This window comes from Choristoneura fumiferana, chromosome 22 (assembly GCF_025370935.1).
Source record: "Choristoneura fumiferana chromosome 22, NRCan_CFum_1, whole genome shotgun sequence".
In the NCBI taxonomy this organism is placed as follows: domain Eukaryota; kingdom Metazoa; phylum Arthropoda; class Insecta; order Lepidoptera; family Tortricidae; genus Choristoneura; species Choristoneura fumiferana.
This window is the reverse complement of record NC_133493.1, coordinates 10,240,199-10,261,600: the sequence shown is the minus strand read 5'-3', so window position 1 is coordinate 10,261,600 and position 21,402 is coordinate 10,240,199. Positions and strand designations below refer to the sequence as shown.

Genomic DNA, 21,402 nt, shown 5'->3' with positions numbered 1-21,402 from the left:
CACACACCTAAATTGGATATCAATCCAATATACCTAATATAAAAAGTGTAAACAAAGAAGACATTAACCCCGACCACAGACGATTTAAACCTAGAACATATTGCAAAATAATTAATCTCTTCAGTAAATCGATTAATTTATTAATTGAATAGATCGATTTATTTAGCATTAGAAAAAAGGCGACCGAGGGAGGCGATTTCATTTTATTACTAGCTTTTGCCCGCGGCTTCGCCCGCGTGGAATTATCGGAAACTGTGCATTTTTCTGGAATAAAAAGTAGCTTATGTCACTCTCTGGCCCATAAACTATCTCTATGCCAAAAATCACGTCGATCCGTCGCTCCGTTTCGACGTGAAAGACGGACAAACATACAAACACACACACTTTCACATTTATAATATTTACAATACTTGATTTAATTCCAAAGATTGTTTATTCAATTATAATACCAGTAGGTAACTATTTTTTAATTAAATAAAAAGCGCTTATTCGATCGAGCATTAATCATCGTTTTATAAAATGCAATTTTACAGTCCATCCTAGGCTATTGTCACTTGGCACTGTGGTAAGTAAATATTTACGTTAAGCAACCATCAGCTACTGAGAGCCGTGAGTTGAGGACAGCTGCAAATATGCAACTCCTTCGACTTCGAGTTAGGTACAGTCAGCAGCAGAAGAAGATAAAATAAGTGCTCAAAATCACACACGACTCTACCCACTGAAAGAAAGAAAAGAAAAAGAAAGAAGACATTCACATTCCACAAATACAACAAAATCAAAACAAAACAAACAAACAGCAAACACAAATAAAACAAAAAAGAAATACTTACAAAAATGAAAACTGCCAAGGTAATAAGAGTTTTTAGATCATTTTGTTCACCATACTTGCTCATCTATGCTGCTAACTGTACACTAGCTTTACCTACCATACTTCGATGGTCTAGAAGACAAATGTGCTAAGAGCAAAATTTTCATTTTTTAACATTTGAATGCCAAATGTACAGTCAAGGAAACTGAATCACGTGCCTTTGAGCTACTAATATCAAGTTGACATCCCATACATATGCTAAAGAAATCACAGGGAAATTTACTGTGAAAAGGTACATGATTCAGTTTCCTCCACTGTACTAAATAAGCATTGCTCTTGCATTTGCTCTTGTCAAAATATTAGAATCAAAATTTTGCACTTAGCACATTTGTCTTCTAGACAATCGACTTGTATCACTGACATCACCTTACTAGCTGGGCTACTACGAAACTAGAAAATCGACGTTCGTATAGTACCGTCCCGCCGACGCTTATATTATTTAATGCGAGAGTGAGAGGGATGGTACGATACGAACTTCGCTGTTCTGACTTACATTGTATACCTGACTTGTATTGTAGCTTCTACAATTTTCGACTCACTCAACTCCTCACTTTTTATCGGTCCCCAACTGATTGCTCCTCTCATCCACTCAAAGGTTGACTGGTAGAGATCCCTTAAAGCAGGCGTTTTCAACCTTTTGGTTTCACGGCACACCAGTAAATAATAGCAAGTGCGAGTCGGACTGGCGCGTAGAGTACCTAAAGGGTTCCGTAGAGTATACCCATAATGTGCATAACATAACTATCTACATTATATCTGTGAACATAACGGACAGCGGAGGCGGGGCATGGGGGGACTGCTGCGAGCGCTTATGTCACGAGCGATAAAGACAGCAATATCCCAAACGAATACCTAACGCGGACGCGCGGCCGGCAGGGAACTTCTCTTAAAGTGATAAGTCCGATTTGTACAAGTATTTCTCAAAAGATTTGTCAATTGTATTTTGTTTCTTTTCTATTGTACAATAAAGAAGTTACTTACATACCTACATACATCATGTAAAATAAATTGGCAACTAGATGGGAATATTGTTAGGTACCACGCCGTGCTACTCCTACTCTAGTAGGTAGGTACTATTTGCATATTTTATGCACAAGCAATTTAAGGCAACATAGTCGAGATTTTTTTTGTAACCCAGCTTTTACAGTTTAACTATAATAGCTCTGTAATGGTGGGTTAGGGAAGAACGGACCGACGAACCGACAGCCTGAGGGGGCAGATGATGCCTATATAGTTTACCAATGAAATTATCCTATGCACACACCAAAATATCTATCACAGCAAAATGACTCGTACTGCGATTGTAATAGCGCCATCTATTTTCCAATATAACAGTCTCAATGGAGAGGTGAAGTGGGTGCCTATAAGAGATAACAATTTAGATTTAAATTGAAATTAAACGAATTAAAATGGATTAGTTCCCATTCAATTTTGTGAGTACGCTTCCATAGAAGCCAGTGTTGCCGCCGAAAAAGACAAAATAAGGTACAGTCGAGGAAACTGAATCAAGTACCAAAGTGGAACCTTTTCATAAACAATTTCGATGTTTCTTTGGCAAATGTATGCAATATGTACATTTATTTATTTATTTTTATTGATTTATATCATGATATTTCCACCCTGGTTCATATATTGGTAAACAGATCGAAACAGTCAGTTACAAAAATTACATTAGTACATTAATACTAGCTTTTGACCGCGGCTTCGTCCGCGTGGAATTCGCTAATCGCGCGCTGTTCCCTCGGAAACTGTGCATTTTTACGAGATAAAATGTCATGGGCCAGCATAAACTATCTCTATGCCAAAAATCACGTCGATCCGTCGCTCCATTTACAATACAAACACGCAAACTATCACATTTATGGGCATTTTCATCAAACAATGTACCTAGAAACGGCGTAAAGCTAAAAGTTGTCAGTTTTGTGACGATTTTCCCCTACAGTTAATATGGAATAAAACGTCACAAAACTGACATTATTTAACTTTTCCTTAACTATGCCGTTTTTTCCGTAATTTAGGTAAGTACATGTTTTAGTGAATGAAATTATTAGTATATTAGTTTTATTATATTAGTATTAGTATGGATATACAGCTTAATTCATTTACGTATCGATCTCTTTGCAGTGGACTGTACCAGTTTTTTTCCAGATGTTTTTTTAATGAAAGAAAGGAAAGACATATGTTTTACTTACCTAATCTAATATTATTATTACGTAAATGGTGGAAAACGGGAGTCCTTTGACCAATAGTGGGACACGTTAAAGAGCTGAAAAAAATTTTTTTTAAAATGAATATTATTAGGATTTCCTAACGAAAATATTTACTTCACGCCACTAAAAACGAATCAGTCCCGGAAGTATACAAGTCTTATTATTACTTTAGATCCTACATAGTTTTTAAGATAAATTTTATGTTTCACCTATTGACATTCACAGTGTAAAAAAACCGGCCAAGAGCATGTTGGACCATGCTCAGTGTAGGGTTCCGTAGCCATTACTATAAAGAAACGCACCACATATGAAAAAATACAGTTACTACAGTCTTAAAATCTATTACCAGAAAAAGAGCGTATCTTCACGGCACTTACTTCCTTTTGTTGAGAAGTGCAGTTTTTCGGCAGTACTCAAAAACGGTATATCCGATCATGAAACTAATTTTTGTTGAAAGTATTTCTTAAGCGTTACCTTTCGATATTTTTTGCACATTTTTTGGACAAACGGTTTACAAGATAGAGGGGGGGGGGGACGACACAATTTTTGCTACTTTGGGAGCGATTATTTCCGGAAATCTTAACTTAATCAATAAAGTTTTTGAGAAACCTTAATATATTTTAAAAAGAGCTGTCGAACTATGTGCCACACGTTGATGCGAGTTAAAAAAAATTGTTTAAAAGTAAGTAGTGACTCACTACTTAGTCCATCTTTAAATCTCTCCTAATCATTTCTCTGCTTTAAATTTCATGTGACATTATGAAATCAAATATATAACTGAAGATACCTACATAGCCCTATAAAGTAGCCCTATCGCGCGTTTGTGTACCGAGCCGGCGTAGGTAATTATATCAAGGACGCTGCCGACACGGTGCTCCTTTTTAGGGTTCCGGAGCCAAAATGGCAAAAACGGAACCTTTATAGTTTCGTCAAGTCCGTCTGTCTGTCCGTCTGTCCGTAAGTCACAGGCATTTTACTCGAAAACTACAAGATGTATATCAATGAAATTTGGAGTAGAGATGTCTCTATTTAGTTCTTTAGTTTTGTAGGTAATAATTTATATTCACTCCATACACGTAACAGAAATTAAAAAAAAATAAAAAATTAACTCGCATCAACGTGTGGCACTAACAAAAATGCATTTTACGTTCTTTAATAAACCACAAAACGTATTATGTTATAAACGGTTTTATTTGGCTTCATCACTACGTATATTTGTTAACTACAAATTAGCTACGGAGAAGTATTTGCGCCATCTGGGATGTGCGAAAAGCTTTATTGTTGAATTAAAGAGTAAGTATAAAAAAATCGCTTTCTGATAAATAACTTCAATAGATACGTTTCTATATATTATATTAGATTAATTTAAACATCCGTACACCGAACAATACTGTTTATAATATCGTTGTTACATATTACGGTAGGTAGGTAATAAATGCGCGTGAGTCCGTAGGTACGTAACCGCGGAGCACTCGCGACTGATGGTTGCCGAGGTATGCTGAGAATTCGTGGCGCGTAGGTATAACTCGCGTTCCGGCCGTTTGTATGAAGACGGTGTACTGCTCCTTTTTGTACTGTGACATGTTGCAGAGAAACGTATATACATATAAAGGTCTTTACACACACCGTACCATGCCATGACTGTAATAGGAACGTGCCAGACGGAGTGTCAAACGGAATGTCAAACGCTACATGACACGCGACGGCGACGGTTGGTTAAGAAACGTGCTAGTGGTCATAGTCTCATACAAAGACTACAGTATATATAGGGAGAGACTCATACAGAGAATATATTTTTGCCTGAAACGTTGCTGTTACGGTCACAGTATGATACGGTGTAATGTGTAGACACACCTTAAGTCATAACACCTGTATAACTCACCTGTAGCACAAAATAAATAATTTGACTTTGACTTTGATGATATTTCTATTTTTAATATTATTTATTAGTTCCGTAGATTATCACAAAAGACAAACAGTCAAACAGTAATCTACCAGCATCTACCACAACAACGTCCGTCCGGCGGAAACGGAAGCAGGTGGCGCGCGCGCAGCTCTATACGTACTTTATGGTTAAACGTTTCGTTGTTTTTATACGGAATTTTTAACGAAAGGACCAGGGAGAAGTTTGTATACAGTCAAGTTCTAGAGTTAGAGACTTGAAGGCAAATAGTTATTAGATGTCCTAAATCCCTTGCAGCGCAGCGCCCTTTATATAGGACTTATTGTAAGGTGTCATTGAACTCTCTCACAAGTGACATAAAGTTTCATGTTCATAAAACAAAAAAAAAATTGCTTAAGCCACAGGAGGTTAAAGATCTATAATCAACAAGGGATTTTTCAAAATTCCCCGGGATAGCTAGACAATTACGTATTCTTCCATGGGAGCGAGGCCGCGGTACAAAGAAAGTCGCAGCATAGCTATTTGATAATTTGAGTTGACTGTACAGTCGAGTTCATAAACTTGTGAGCACGAATTTGATCACAACTCAAATATCTGAACACTACTCTATTTGTTAACGGCGTAGAAGCGTGTTCAGATATATTTTTGATCTAATTTTTGCTCACAAGTTTATGACCTCGACTTTACCATTAGCTATGTTGTCGGTCAAATTCAAAGTCGATTTTAGCGTAAGTGTATTCCTAGTTATTAAAAAAAAATACTAGGTAGGTATTAGGTAGTTACTTATACATTTGACTGATCGTACCTTAAACAAGACTAGATTTATACAAGGGAGCATAAGATTAATAATAATAACTTACATAAATAAAATTTATTTATATGCTGAAAGAAAATGCTTATTACTTACGTAAACTTTCACATCCATTCTAAACTTTGAAGACTGGTTTAGCGCTTAGAACGTCATCTAGCGGCGAGTAGATAAACTAATATATTCTAAAGCTTAGTATGACTACTCATTAAGAGATGGCGCTTTTTTGGCATTAGGTGGTTCGCTTTACATCCGCTGTAGCGCTTTAGTCAATTTTAACGCATCCCTCCTGCAGGCGCGTGTCGGATACGCCCAAGATAGGGTTCAGTAGCCATTACGAAAAAAATCTAGTAATATTATGTGCGTTATAACACAATTAAAACACTTACTACAGTCTTAAATCTATTACCAGAAAAAGAGCGTATCTTCACGGCACTTACGTCCTTTTATCCGATCATGTTGAAACCAATTTTCGTTGAAAGTATTTATTAAGCGTTACCTTTCCATATTTTTTGCATATTTTTTGGACAAACGGTTTACAAGATAGAGGGGGGACACAATTTTTGCTACTTTGGGAGCGATTATTTCCGGAAATCTTCACTTAATCAAAAAAGTTTTTGAGAAACCTTACTATCTTTTCAAAAGAGCTGTCGAACTATGTGCCACACGTTGATGCGAGTTAAAAAAATTTTTTTTTTTTCAATTTCTGTTACGTGTATGGAGTGCCCCCCCTATAAATATTTATTTTTGTAATTTAACTACAAAACTAAATAGCGGCTTCGACAAGACATATGTACTCCAAATTTCATCTTTTAGTTTTCGAGTAAAATGCCTGTGACATACGGACTGACAGACAGACAGACGGACTTGACGAAACTATAAGGGTTCCGTTTTTGCCATTTTGACTCTGGAACCCTAAATATCCGTGTAGTTTTGAAAATTGGTACAGTTATACCTTGCACTATCCAGGCTAACATGGCATCTGGTAGTCTATAGATATCGATACCTCGGGGCTCAAAGCACAAAACACAACCTTTCAGGAGAAGCAAGAAACTGGAAAAAAAAAATTAGTTCTGTTGTTTCTAATGTTACTAACATAAAAGTCTTGTATTGACGATGAGCTTAGAATTTCTTGTAGTTTTTGTTAATATAGGTACTCCAATTGCATGCAAGCAAACTGTATGGTTGTAGAGATACGCGCGCTATACGCCCTGGTGAAAACACAAAGATTGAATCAGATATACTTGAAGACTAGTAAACTTGACTTATTTTGGTTCACAAGGGTGTAAGTAAAGGTAACATCATCACAAATTTTGCTTTCAATGGTTCGTATTCGTATAGGAAAGTTCAACTTCTTTTTATGGTACCTAATAAATAAGGCCGTTTCAGAGGGTTAAAAAACTCGTATTATTCCATACTTTTGATTTAATTAGGCTGCCGTCTTCAGAAATCAAAATCGACGGTGAAATATTTGGTGGTCGTAAAGAACAGTTGAAATAAATTACAGCTTTTACGCCGTATGTCACATTTACTTTCGAGGCAATAAAAGGAGTGTAAAAATATGTGTCGCTTTAATTTAATACCATAAGATGCCATAGAGCAAGGTTTCTTAAACTTCTTGCAGTCACGGACCGCTTTCACAATTTAAACAATTCCACGGACCCCTGTCAAATTTTTTTTTGGTAATTTCCTAATAAATATGTTTACAGACTGACCCGTGTAGACTGACGTGTGTCTCATCTATGGACAGACGTATTGCGGACCCCTGATACACATGCTACGGACCCCTTACGCCCTTTGGTCCTTTACGCCCTTTAAGCCTCAAGGTATCGTTATTACACATTTTGACATCATTTTACTATTGTACTTTTTATTGATTTCTATTCTAGTATTTCGTAATATAATTATGTTCAAGAAAAAATTGTTTTTCCACTCTGGCGTTGAAGATGCATTAATAAAAATTAACGAAAATGAATCATGAAGTGTAGTAAAAAAAAATGTCTTTGTTCATTTTTTTAATCAAAGGGATGAAAAAGAAAACAAACAATACCGTTCCGTATATGAAGATATTATATTTTCAAAGAACATGTATTTTATATTTTCCCAGCAAACGTTCGGTCAAATACAACTTGTGAAACAATACCACTGTTTATTTATACCATTATATTCATGTAACAAGTAACTAATATAATTTACTTTAATAATTATTTTGACTTGTCAGTACCTACAAGTCAGACTACACACTTGATCGATACAAAATATTAATTCGCAGCTGCAAAGAACCGTCAAACATTTAAAAATTTAATGTTTTCCTAGCATGTTAACTTTAAAAACTTATACCGTCATGGATTCGTTCTAAATGCCAGCATGTTAGAACCACACGTGTATTGTCAGAAACAACTTCAAATTTAGAATCTTAATTTTTTTCAACGACACTTTGCAGCCAGCTGTACATCCCACCTACCATACAATACGCACTACATTCAGCGACTGTGTATAAAAAGCCATTATGTTGCAACACTAATTATAAATCTGTGATTTAAAATTAACAAGATAATGATTGTTACTATACTTAGTTTTAAGGAAGATTACGACAGCCTAGCCTCGAGACGTCTTGGACCCAAGAAATAAAAATGGTTAACAGTAGAAATACGTCTTTAAAAAAAGCAGTCATTGCGTTTGATTATTTATGAATGTAAAATACCGTCGTGTTTTTTTATTGTGGTTTTGTTATAAATAACAAATGTGTGCAGTAAAAAACGATCAAAAACTTTGTGTTGTAACAAAACTATTACCTTGTTGTACCTATATTTTAATAACTGGGCTCAATATGCGAATCGCCACGAACACACTACATAATTATATTTGCGCTTCAAACCAACATTTACTTCACAAAATCATTACTTTAATCAAATTTAATCTTAATTATTACAATTGCAAATTAATACCTACCAAGCTCTTCGCGGTTTTTAAACAATTAGACCGTCAATCGACTTAAACTATTGGCGCGTAAATATAATTAAGTAATTTCACAACACATCGCCTAATTATTTTATGTCTGTTATGAGTAAATTAGATAAAAAAGCGGAGTTTAATCATCATTGTTATTCAATGTTTTAAAGTGTATTGCGTGTAATGTGTAAAATTGACAATATTTATGGTTACATTTTATTTTAGACTTAAAATTTCGATGTTCCAGCTTGATACCGATAATTCAATTTATGACGTCCTGAAATTGCCACAAAAAGAGCTTAGGAAGCACCTGTCATTTTGACATTGACATAAGGCGTGAGTATTTTTGACTCAAATTTGAAAAATAAAACTCATCAGTGTCAGCGGATAGGATCAGAGGGTCTACTCCAAAATTCGAAAATAGAAAGTTCGTATCGTACCGTCCCTCTCACTCTCGTATTAAATAGTATAAGCGTTAGAGGGACGGTCGATACGAATTTCGAACTTCGGAGTTGGCCCGGCCTTGCTTAGGTAATTGTAAATTGTAAAACAAGTCATAAATCGGCTATCGTGTCTTGTTTGATATTAATTATATCACAAATTCAATACTGTAAATATTATAAAAGCTCGTAATACATAATCATGTTTATTTAAGCGGTACTTTAGGTCCATTGAAGCCTTTTTACCCGACTACAAGGAGTGGTATTGTTGATACTTTTTTTGGGGTAAATTATGACTTAAAAAAGAACACCTCGAATTTTTGCTATATCATCAATGAATGGTCGCTTCTAGCACTGAACCATCTTGTTTAGATTTTAAAAACATAGACTGGCCTAAAACTTAAAATAAAGTCAGAACTTTCCGGAACCCTCGTATTTTATTACAAGTACCTTTATAAGTAGGTAGGTAATGTTATCATTAACCTCAAGTTAATACTTTTCGTACACATTCGCTACAAGTTGATACTGACAGGCTGTCATATTTATAGATAAGACCCACGTCAAATTTTGCTCATTAGAATTTGAAACTCAGTGACAATCAGTGAGGTTGACATTAGCTTTGACGTACTTATGTCCTAGATTTAGGACGATGGTTCTTATGAGGTTATTGCATTTGGTATGTACAGGTCTACGATTGATTGCATAATTAATTCTGAAACAAATAATATAATTTACACCTAGCTTTTGGCATAAATGGACCATAAATTACCCACTTTACTTACAAAGAAATGGTTATTGCGATTAGCTGCCTTCGCTCTGTCCCCGTTACTCCATGAGAGGGTATGGGAGAGAGGACGAAGGTCTAAAAACATGTTCCTGAAAGCTGAGTCACAAACCGGAAAATTTTGCTGTTTAGAAATAGGCAAGAACTTTTTTCATACTAAATTTGAAAACTGTTTTCGTATACATAAGCAATTATATCAATCTTTTCTCTTTTTAATTGTTCTTTGTTAACAAGGTATTCTTATTTAGGTACGTGATTTGCTCTCACATTATTTGAATGACGGTTATTGCTATGTCATATGAAGACATCCCTGTTTTCAAACATATTCTCCAAAGATGGTCTAAATTTAGTACGAGAAAATCTCTTTTACTAATAAGACTTGCAAACTTTTTCAGTTCATGACTGTTGTGTTAGACCTTTCTATCAGCCCGTTTTTTGGGGTGCGTTACGTTGCAAGACATAGCTCAGACAATCAGTTGTCTCATTCTTTCCCCTACATATAGCGATGATGCGAGCAAGACAGTCGCTTAACGGAAAATACACTTTTATACTTAGAATAAGGCAGTGCTTTGATTGACTTACAAGCGTGTTAGCGCATGCGTTTATCGCAGCTCCTGTCTTTTTCACACGTTGTTGGTTAAAAAGAGACAAGAAATGTAATAAACGCAAGCTAACGTGTGGTTTCACAAAAATAGTTCAATATTTTCCTAAGTGTTTACATAATTATAAGAAGCTACGATCCAGTGTTTACAAATGACAATCTATTTAAAAAAAAAAGTAAAAATCAATAATAGATTAGTGGTATAGTTTGTTCACTAATCTATCATAAAAACATTAATTGCAATTCATACAATTGTGCTATCAGTGAGAATGGAACTGATTCTTCTAAACGCCAAGACAAAACAGAGGGCCTACTCCGACATTCGAAAATCGAAGTTCGTATCGTACCGTCCCTCTCACTCTCGTATTAAATAGTACAAATTTCAGAGGAACGGAACGACACGAACTTCAATTTTAGAATTTCGTAGTAGCCCCGCTGGTTGCATTTTAATATTACCGGATATCAAACGAGAATCCGTATTCGATGGTAAAATTGGGTCCTTGGGGTTTGAGTGCTTTTAATATTTTTAAATCATTGTCGTCCAAATTGATTACGGCTTCGGGTGACCAGAGGGCTGGCTTTTTCTTAGCACAAAGATTAAGCATTGCCATACAGCGTGGTAATGCTGCCAGCCTTCTGGGCACCTTACCACCTGGCAGTGATTTTGGGCAACTTTTTTATTTATAATTTTAGTTTGTATGTAGTTTTAGTTACCTTTATTTTGTTTTATATTATAGGTACAGGCATTGTGTGATAATAATAGGTAATAATCATTAGCAATTACAAAGAGTATATTATGATGGTGATATCAATTTCCTCGAGTAAATTTAAATTGACATTTGTAAACTTGGATGGTCTAATTTTGTCATACTTTTATAATGATATGCGGCCAGCATTTCTTCACCCATAAATATTTTGTGCATGATATGTTTTTTTTTTAGAAATTATTTGTCTCAAAATTAAATTTAAATTGCAATAATGACATACTATTGTTGGGATAATACTTAACATGTCGCACTGATTTTATAATATGGGCACATAATTCGCTATAAATAAACGTTTTCTCTTTCCTACGCTAGATTTAGAAATCTCAATTCACCTACAACCTTTATGCTTTCAATAAGTAAATAATTTTAACTATTGAGGCTGTAAAAACAGTTATATATTTTACTAAGCAATAGGATAAAAATAGACACCGAGTGTGGAAAATGTTCTAGAGTATTGGTAAGATTAAAAATTATTGCTCTAAAGGTATACAATTCGTTAACAAGTGCATTAGGTAAGTATAATTAATTACAAATCATTGGTTCGATTCAGTTTAAAAAAATATCGTGTATTTGTTCATTCGAGACCTTGCGAAATCAAAACACAGACAAGATACACAAGGAACAACGAAAAAAAAAACAAAATTAAAAATAAATAACTCATTTATTTACAGAACTAAGTCAGTTCGAAATTTGAAATCTGGGCGCGTTCTGAGCAAGCGAGTTTTTTTTTATTGGGGCGTTTTTCAGGCTGGAGTGATAAGCGATGGTAAGGTAGCGGATGAGATGGGTGCGTGTGAGGCTACGGCCAGAAAACGTAAGACTTAGCTTTGTGAAGTCACAGCACTGTCCCAGGGATGTCCTCGTCCTGAAACACAATATGTGAGTCAATTCGAAAAACACCAATGGCACTATTTTGCCAATTTTTTTATCTGAATGGAGGCAATCTTCATCATATTTTTAGAAGAAATTGTTATATAGAGACATTAGTTCCTAATTTAGGCCACAGTTGACTTCCCTGTGTCAAAAGAAGGGCGCAATTTCAATACGAACGAACGATGCTAGTAATTAAAAATGTAACTTATTTATGCATAAACTTATTTTTAATTGATTGTCCCTGGTATATTAAAAAGAAACACGTTGAAGGCTCAGTAGATGAAAATACGCTCAGTAAATAATATAGCAAGATGCCCAAATATCCGTTGTTTTTTGCCGTGCTTACTGTTTATTTGGTTCAAATTTGAATAATCATAAATGACGAATAACATGTGTAAATTGCACCCAATTCAATAGTATAATACTAAATTTATGACATGTGCAAAGTATGTGTAACTTTGCAATTTCAAGTCAAACTATAATAACATTAAAATGTGAACCCATGTCAAAAATGACTTCCAAAGAACATGCATTTACTCCCTAAATGTAATTTAGTCAAAAGCTTCCATATTTTATAGCTAAAGCTCTAAGCTATGGCTTTTAAATATACCCGATATTTGAGCTTAGATATTTATGATCGTAAATGCTCACGTTAAACGTTAATCTAAACTTATCTCTAAGAACACAATGACGTCGTTTGATCATTTTTCTAAGTTGGCAAGTTAGGAGGTGTTTTTTTTGATCAGCAACGAAGAACGTCTGAAGTCATGAACAAAATGCTTGCACTGCACTGACAACGTAAAAGCTATATTATGCTGCTAGCGAAATTATATCCCTTTGCTTCTATACTGTCGACGAGTACACGAGGTAAAGAAGTAGAGACGCGGCTAAATTACCTACTCATCATCAAGGGTGTCGCCATAGCAGGAAACATTCAGGAGCAGGAAGATTAAAAAAAAGTTGCCAAATGTAAAGCAACCAAACCAAACTTATTACAATCACCATAGATGTAAGGCTCGTACTACAAGTGCTGCTTTTGATTCTTGTACGAGGACTAGCTCCAGGATTACGCGTAAGAGTAGGATATAATTTCGCTTTCATCTCCCAGCGTTACCGCTTTTAGGCTCGTCTATTGGCGATGTCGTTATTAATGTTACATCAAAACAAATGTTTGTTTATTTGCCAAAATATCAAGGCTTCCTAAATTGCTGGCCAAAAAAAAACAGGCATGAAAGAATCTTAATTTTAACAACCTCTTGATCTTTAAAGTCTTGCTCTCTAATGGCGTTAGTCTTAAGTTTAATAGTAAACACACAATCACACGCACGCTATTAAGGTTAAAATATTGGAATTCAAGTTCCGGAGACATAGATTTGTTAATTGCGCATTGAGGCGAAATACCTATGCGTAAAAGCAGGCAAGAAAGGGATGGAATTTCGTTCGCGGGTAACGTTTACGCTAGGTATTTAGGCCTCACGCCGGTATCGTTCATCCTTTTAATAAATCTATGTCTTTGCGTCCATCTTCATACTTACCTCAAGGAACTAGTGGCATTTAAAGTTGGGCGGACGGACTATAGGATTCCCGAGAACAGAAATGCCATTTTAAGTATTATAACGTTGTAAACTTTTCGATTTCCTAACATACTCGGGACTTGATTGCGCCCTTTATATCGTGAAAATTATTTTACGAATTCCGCGATCACGAGTAGACGAAATTTCAAGATAATTTGAGCACGATAACCCGTTATCTTTCTGAGTCCCGAGTGTGTTAGGTTTTTTTATATGATCAAATACCTACGTGATATTTTAGTGAAGTATCGTGTGGTTTAAAACTTTGAAAAACGCTTAAGTGCTGTGTGGAACTTCACGCGGACGATATTCCAGGTTCAAACTTTTAAAATTACGTCAGTAGGAACGATGGGAGCAGCCATTTTGGTTTCTTATTGTTTATCTTCTTAAAATTGTGATTTTAAAAAATCAAAACAGTTCAGAAGAAAATATCTTTTTACAAAAAATTTACCCATGATTGACCCCTATCTCACATGATGACCTAATACTAAACTCACCACCAAAAGCCCCCCTTCTTTAGTGTTAAAAGAGTGTTAAAGTAAGGTAGGTCCGAATGCTCCCAGTAGTTGTTACTATCTTTAATTTTATGCCATTAGTATAATAATAGAGGTGGCAGCAGACTTGATTGGGGAGTAGAATATCGACCACAGGGATATTTATTGTAGGCAAGGCGGGGCGGGGTTCACCAAAAATGTACCTAGACAATGTACACCATAGCTTTCTCGCTTTCACTTGCCATTTCACTTGGCATCTTGTTTCGTGCCGTTTTGTGCGGGCTCACGGTGGATGCAGGCTGCTTCCAAGGTTGCGGATATACTTATAGGGGAAACCTATGTTCAACAGCGGGCGTCCTACGGCTGATATGATGAGGATGATGATCGGAGTCTCCTGCCAGCTTCAGCAGGTAATCAACCCTTGCAGTGCCTTATAACTAGCACACGGTCAAGCTCAAACCAGTCTCTATAGATGGAGCGTGTACCCAATATATTACATTGTCGACGGCGATCATTTCGTCGGCGAGCGTGAGGTCTGGCTGCGTACTCTCTTCAGCAGTTATTGGCGCCTGGTCCATCGCTCGCTGCACTTCCATTATGCGTTCGTTCTGGAACAGTTTGAGTCGTTCATGTAATAAAATCAAAAGATTACACAAACAGGATATAAAAGAATCTTATGTTGTTTTTAATCCCACCATTTCGGACAGATCTGTATTGTCAAAAGGAATGCTCCGCATAAAACGTTGTTGGAAAAGGACAAATTGTTGGGTACAATATTAGTAGGGATATGAGCAAAAGTGTACATCGATTCCGATGAAGAGAGATGGGTCCTTTACCTCAACTTTAAGCCTGTCAAGCAGTACGTCCCGCTCGTTCTTCAGCGAGCCACATCGTGCCGTTTCGCTCTCGTCTAACACCCCTTTGACCTCCAGTTCGGCTATTTGAGAGTCTTTCTCGCTGATCGCCCCTTTTAAGATGTCTTGACTGGAATAAGTAGAAAAATAAAGTTTAGAAGTAACATTTACAGAATTTCAGATAACGATCTATTGCTGTCTATTAGTTGTTAAGTATACATAGATAACAAAATAGAATGATAAAAAGGAGAATAAGTTTTTTTTCTGGGTTGAGTCTCCTTAAGGGCCATAGACACTATGTCCTTGCTTTTACTTGATTTTAGTAAATTTTATATGAGGTGCTTTATAGGAAATGACGGCGTGCAGTCGGGAAAAATCTATTACGGACCTGGGAAGGGAGAGCCCGGACAGTGCCGGACCACCGACTAAAAAACCCGGCTCTGCGTCCCTGGAGCTTAGAGGAGAGAGTTGGAGGGGTTTCTTAGAAGAATAGGTTAGGAGTAGCCACATGATAAATAGAAAAAGGAACCGTACCTTTAGGAATCATTTGTAAACTACTATTCGTTTAGTTTCATTGTCTGCCGTGTCGTAATGTGTGTGACCCATGTCTAAATGTACCTTCATTCCCCTTAACGGAAAAAGACGTAGAAAACTGGACATACATAACATGCGCCAGAGTCCGAACCGCATCGTCTCTCCTCGCCTCGCTATCCTGCAGACAACCTTCGAGCTGCTTCAGCCGCTTCAGCACCGAGGAACACGTGCCGCAGTTCAAGGCAGAAGCGTTCTGCAAAGAGCGAATACGCTGCTCCATCTTCCTCATCTGAAAACGTCACAGTGAAATTTTACGAATGTCCAGCATTAAAGTAAATAATAAACTTTATGAAGCTTTATTTTCAACAGGTTACATTAAAACTACATAAAATAAAAATAATAATAAAAAAACCTAAAACTAAAACAAATTACTTCAAGTACCCCCCTTAGGCAAGATCCCGAAGATCCTGACAGTGTTTCCTCTTTGAATAGCTAAGCTAAAATCACTGCCACCGACGCACTTATGCATTTTCGGAACTACGCCCAATGTCGCTGTCATAATTACACATATACATACATATACATTTTGAACGCACATGTGCGTCGGTGGCAGCTGTGGAAGGTAGGAAGCAGTGTATGTGTTAAGCGGATCATATATATCTATCTCCTTGGTGGATGTCCTACGCTGCGCTACACTTAGTTTTTAAATTACTTAATTTAAGTAATTTTTATTATTTGTTTTTGATATGATTACATTTGAAGAAATCATAGAAAACTGTTTACCTCATATCATAAAGAACAGCATATACTTAATTTTTTATAGCATTAGAAAAAGGGGTTTTAAAAAAAACAGTAACTATCACTTATAATACCAAAAGCATGTAAATGATCATAATGTCCTTGCTAATTGTTACATATTTGCTGTGACTTATTTTTCAAAAGTGTTTTCAATAAAAAGACACGTCAAGATCGCTTCCCTCCTTTCTAATGCTAAAAAAAACGAATTATAGGCGTTCGTTATTCTACTCGCCACTGTTTTGTGGCTTATGTTGAGGTAATAAGGGCTGAAATACAGGCGAAATATGGCTCATTTAGTTATAGCCAATTGCAAGCAAGAACGTAACGTCAAAAAAACCTCACGATAATAACGCCATCTAGCGATATTTCGCCTGTCTTTTAGCCCTCATTATTAGGTAATAGTTTGTTAGCGTGATAAATAAGTCCCGGGTGTTGTAATAGCTATCAGTGAAAATCATGAATGTTTAAACATTTACCTTATGTAATGTAGCTATTCGCCTTTGTTCTTCCTCGTAGAAAACTTTCTCCCTCTCCGCCGCTATTGTAAAGGACTCTTTCAAGGCGTCTTCCATTTCCAATATCCTCTTGTCTTTATAGTCTGCGGCCACCGTTCCCGACTTTTTATTAATAATCTGCTCTAATTCAGTTATTCTTTCATCTTTACTCCTAACGACAGCTAAAAGTTGCTCGAATTCAGCTATGTTATTGTTTTCACGCAATGCTTCTTCTAGTATTGACACGCATCGCTGCTGTTCGATGATTTTAGAATTTTTCATAGCAATCTCTTTCGACAGGCTGCTTATCTTTCTAGCGAGTTTGTGTATGCTTGGTTTTTCATTGGACTTCTCAGCCAAGTGCAACACGTCTAGGTCGTTGAAACTCCTACTGAACCTGCATTTATCTAGCTTATCCACTACCTTACCACTTTTCTGGAGTTCGAAGAAGCTTTTGCTCTTTTTTATTTTCGTTAGCTCTTGGCTATCGGATATTTTGAGCACTTCGGCCAAGATTAGGGACGTTTCGTTCAGCTCGATCTCTAGGTCTATTATTTTCATTTTGCCCTCCTCGAGCTTGGACCGCAAGTCGTCGGTGCGTGCAAGCGCGTGCGCGAGCTCGCTCATGGCTGCCAGTTCCCCTTGCTTCGACTGACTCAGCTCCTACCGTGTTTGGGGAGATGACAGAAAAAGAAACAAAACAAAATCAATAAACAGCCCGTTTTTACTTCAACAACAAAATTCAACAATATGAACTAAAAAATAACTCGAGAAAGGTCAACATAGTTAGTATACTTTTTATTTTAAAGTTCATGATATTCCGCATAACAAGATTGAAAGCTGGGTAACATCGACTAGTGGACAACTTACTCGATCTATCTAGTAGATACATGATTACTTAACAGTTTTACAATTGTTTTTTTATCAATACTTAAAAAATAATTCCCGCTGAACACGATTATTAGATTTCTTTAAACATCACTTAAAAATTATCGCTAAACTAATAATTATCTTAGTTGTGTGCTTGCAACTCGAGCGGAGTCGGGTGCCTCGACGTAGCGACCACGAGAGAGGAATTATTATCTGAACACTTCATTATAATATACTCAATACAAATATCGATAACATTACTTAACACGAAATCGCGAGTGTAAAGCTTACTTGTGATCGTTTACCGAAAGACGTGGAGACGCTACCGGAGTCGACGGTTAAAGGAATGGAAACGAAAGAGCAAATAAATAAACGACAGTCTTGGTGCGAAGGACTAACTTAGAAAAAGCTTTTGAGGAAGCCAGCGGGTCCAGCCTGCATGGAACAAACGGTTAGTAGGTTAGTTGTTAGCAGGTTGTAGTGTAACAATCTGACGTTGAGAGTACTGTTGTTCATTGGAATAAAACCCATGTAAATGATTCAGATGAGCTCAAAGATATTTGAAAAAAAAAAACTATGCGAATGACCTTACAAAAAAATGGAATAATATTTTACTAAACAAAATGTCAGCAGTTTTATTCCAATTAAATGAGAGTAAATCAACGCCAATGAAAATGTTCTTGATCATGACTTCTTCTTGTTCGATAATTTCTTGTAGTACAGACACTAAGCAGAACAGTTGTATTAGTGATGTTACTAGACACTGCAAAATACGAATTATAAAAAATAAACCTAATGAAGTTAAGTGTCATTAACATATTCTTGAACAGAATGGGTTACGAATAAAAATACGTTCATTGTCAATCAAATGAACAATTATGAATTTATAATGGTTATAAGGATTATTATTGAAAATATTACATGATTAATCTAGTTGTAAATATTATCCTAATTTTTTTCTGTACTTCTACAAAACGTACCTCTTCTCTTTGTGCTTGTGCTTGCTGCTGACTTTTCAGTTTGGCTTGGAGGTTCCGTATAGACCTGAAATTTTGCAGAAATGTTATTAGCACAATAGTAGTAGTTAGATTAAACATTATGATTTATAACGTTTCTCAAAATTCGATTAAAAAATAAGCATCAATGATGTCGGTTCGTTTTACTTTTATTTAATAGTTTCCTTATTAAGTATATCAAACGTTAATTCTATAACACAGTCATATGGTCTATTACTGCTATGTCATCCTTCTGTTATACTAGTGCATGGGCTGTGAGGTCTGGTATACCTTTACTTGCCCGAATTTTATGTGCTATAATATTCAACTGCCATAATATTGTTTCTTATAAGTTCATTTGCACTACTCACTATATTAATCAAATGACAGAATCTTTGTTTCCCATAATATTAATTTCAATAATTTCATTTTTCATAATCATTGTAAGCCATAAGTATATCGCATGCCATAATGTAATTTGCCATCCATGTAAATGGTGAGTATCGACACTATTTTATATACTGATAAATCCCATACGTCAAACAAGCCTTTGAATTAGGTAAATTTTACCCACATAGGTTAGGTTAGAATTGCGACAGCAGAAGCGACTCGGATAGGTTAGGTTCTTCAATGTTAGGTGTTTTTTATAGCATCCCGGATAATAAAGACAATAGAAAGATTAGGTAGTAATAGAAAAAATAAATTATAATTAATCATAATAAAAATAAACACTATTTAGTATGGCGTTTGAATATTCTATTAAATATTATTATTGCACTTAATAATATGGAAAACAATACGTATTGCATTCGTATCCTTATGGCATCTAATTTAAGGGAAAATAAGAATATACCAAATAAATTTTCTAGTAAACGAAACGTTCGGGCAAATGAAGTTTCGGGCATATGAACTTCGGGAAAATGAAATTATAGCATATAACTTTCGGACAAACAATAGATAACCGTAAGGTCTTCATCAACAGCTTCGCCTTTTTCTTGGGCTATTGACGACCGGATGGCCTAGTGGTTAGAGAAACTGACTACGAAGCTTGAGGTTCCAGGTTCGATCCCAGGTATAACGTTTTACTCACTGCTGCATTTCCATCATCTGTTTCTCTTTCTGCGCCTGTTCCTCTTGCGACATCTGCACGAGTTGCAGCAGCCGTTCGGTCTCCGTCGACAGCCGCGCCGCCTCCTCCTTGCTCTGTTCGAGCTGTTGCTTCATCAGCTCGGCTTCCTTCTGCGTGTCTGTCAGCTTGCGGTTAAGGTCGGTCACCGCTGCTGTACTACCGCCGGCCTGGAAATTGGTGTCGATTGTCTTTTTACGTGTACTTATAATAATAATGTTGATTTCCCTGTTTTACCATCCATTGATTAAATTTAGTTGACGGATAAATGTGATGCCGTCTCTGTTTGCTTTGTTCGAATAGACGGAGACGGCATCACATTTATCTGTCAATTTAAATTAATGAATGGATGGCGAAACAAGACAACTAAGGTTTAGGACGGCTGACGCCCCTGATACTGATAGAAGTACGAGATCCTCACTATTTGAAAGTCGCTAAATGGCAAGAGATCACTCAAAACCAGGTGCAATATCAAGATCTAACATAATTATCGCACAGTTTAAGAAATATACCTACAACTGATGATGTTGATGAAGTAAATGTGAATAGATAATTTACTTGAATAATGCTTCTCCCTGATTCGATTTGTAGCATTCGAACATGGCGGATGTAGACGATATCTAATTTTGGTATTTCTGCTTCTTTGGCTAGATGAAGTATAATTTTGATAGTGTTTTATACAGCAGTGCAGCACTTTAACAGTGAACAGTGACCACAAAATTCTATATTGCTCTCGTGTCTGACATTTTTTAATGCGCAAGTTGTGTCCGCGTGGTTTCTGGAATTTTGCTATCAAGTTGCAAAAACTAGGTACAATCACCGTACAACGTGAATAAGAAGTATATATTTATCTTTAATTTAACTGACATTGGCCTAAGCCTTATGGCCGCCATTGAGGGCAATAAATAAATAAATGCTTCTCCTTAACTTTTGTCAATCGTTGACTGGTCAAATTTGTCTTTGTAGAGCTTAAAAAATATCGCTGGCGTTTAATGCCACTGATTTGTATTTTTAAGGAAAAATAAATAGTGAAATAAGTGTTATAAAAGTTACATTAATTATTGTTTTACGTACTTTCCTCAAAGATGCCTCCATTTGGTCCATTTGCTCTTTCCTCTTCTTCAACTGTCGGTCCAACTCCGCCAGCGACTTCTCCTTCTCCTCCACGTCTTTCCTCTTATTCTCCACCGCTCTTCTGTGTTCCTCAAATTGTCTTCTCGCGTCTTCTAGCTTCTTGAATTCTTCTTGTAGTTGCCGTTTAGCTTGGGCTGTATCTTCCCCAGCTTTGGCGTTCTGAGTGCCAGCCGCTTGTAGTTTCTTGTTCGCTTCGTGCAGGTCGAGCTGAAAGATGATTTCGAGGTGACTTAGTGAAGTCAGAAAGGTAAAAGGTCCACTGAGAGAATGGCGTGAATTAAGCGTGACATTGTCACACGATTAATAGATAGTCAACTGTCGTTGAT

General features: G+C 36.3%; 1 protein-coding gene across 5 annotated transcripts in view; it reads right to left on the bottom strand.

Moving 5' to 3' along the window:
* Nucleotides 1–11,975: 11,975 nt before the first annotated feature.
* brp (ELKS/RAB6-interacting/CAST family member bruchpilot) overlaps nt 11,976–21,402 on the bottom strand; it is a 79,828-nt gene continuing 70,401 nt past the window's right edge. For 2 of the 5 annotated variants that reach the window (XM_074104745.1, XM_074104741.1), the window contains exons 13-19: nt 21,017–21,283; nt 19,907–20,112; nt 18,802–18,865; nt 16,934–17,614; nt 15,788–15,948; nt 15,108–15,255; nt 11,976–14,879 (exon numbers count right to left, since the gene is read on the bottom strand). In XM_074104745.1, coding sequence (XP_073960846.1) covers nt 14,709–14,879; nt 15,108–15,255; nt 15,788–15,948; nt 16,934–17,614; nt 18,802–18,865; nt 19,907–20,112; nt 21,017–21,283 — 1,698 coding nt within the window. In that variant the 3' untranslated portion in view covers nt 11,976–14,708. Of the gene's footprint in view, nt 14,880–15,107; nt 15,256–15,787; nt 15,949–16,933; nt 17,615–17,656; nt 18,257–18,801; nt 18,866–19,906; nt 20,113–21,016; nt 21,284–21,402 lie in introns of those variants that run through there. The other 3 variants (XM_074104742.1, XM_074104743.1, XM_074104744.1) reach the window with 3 other exon arrangements.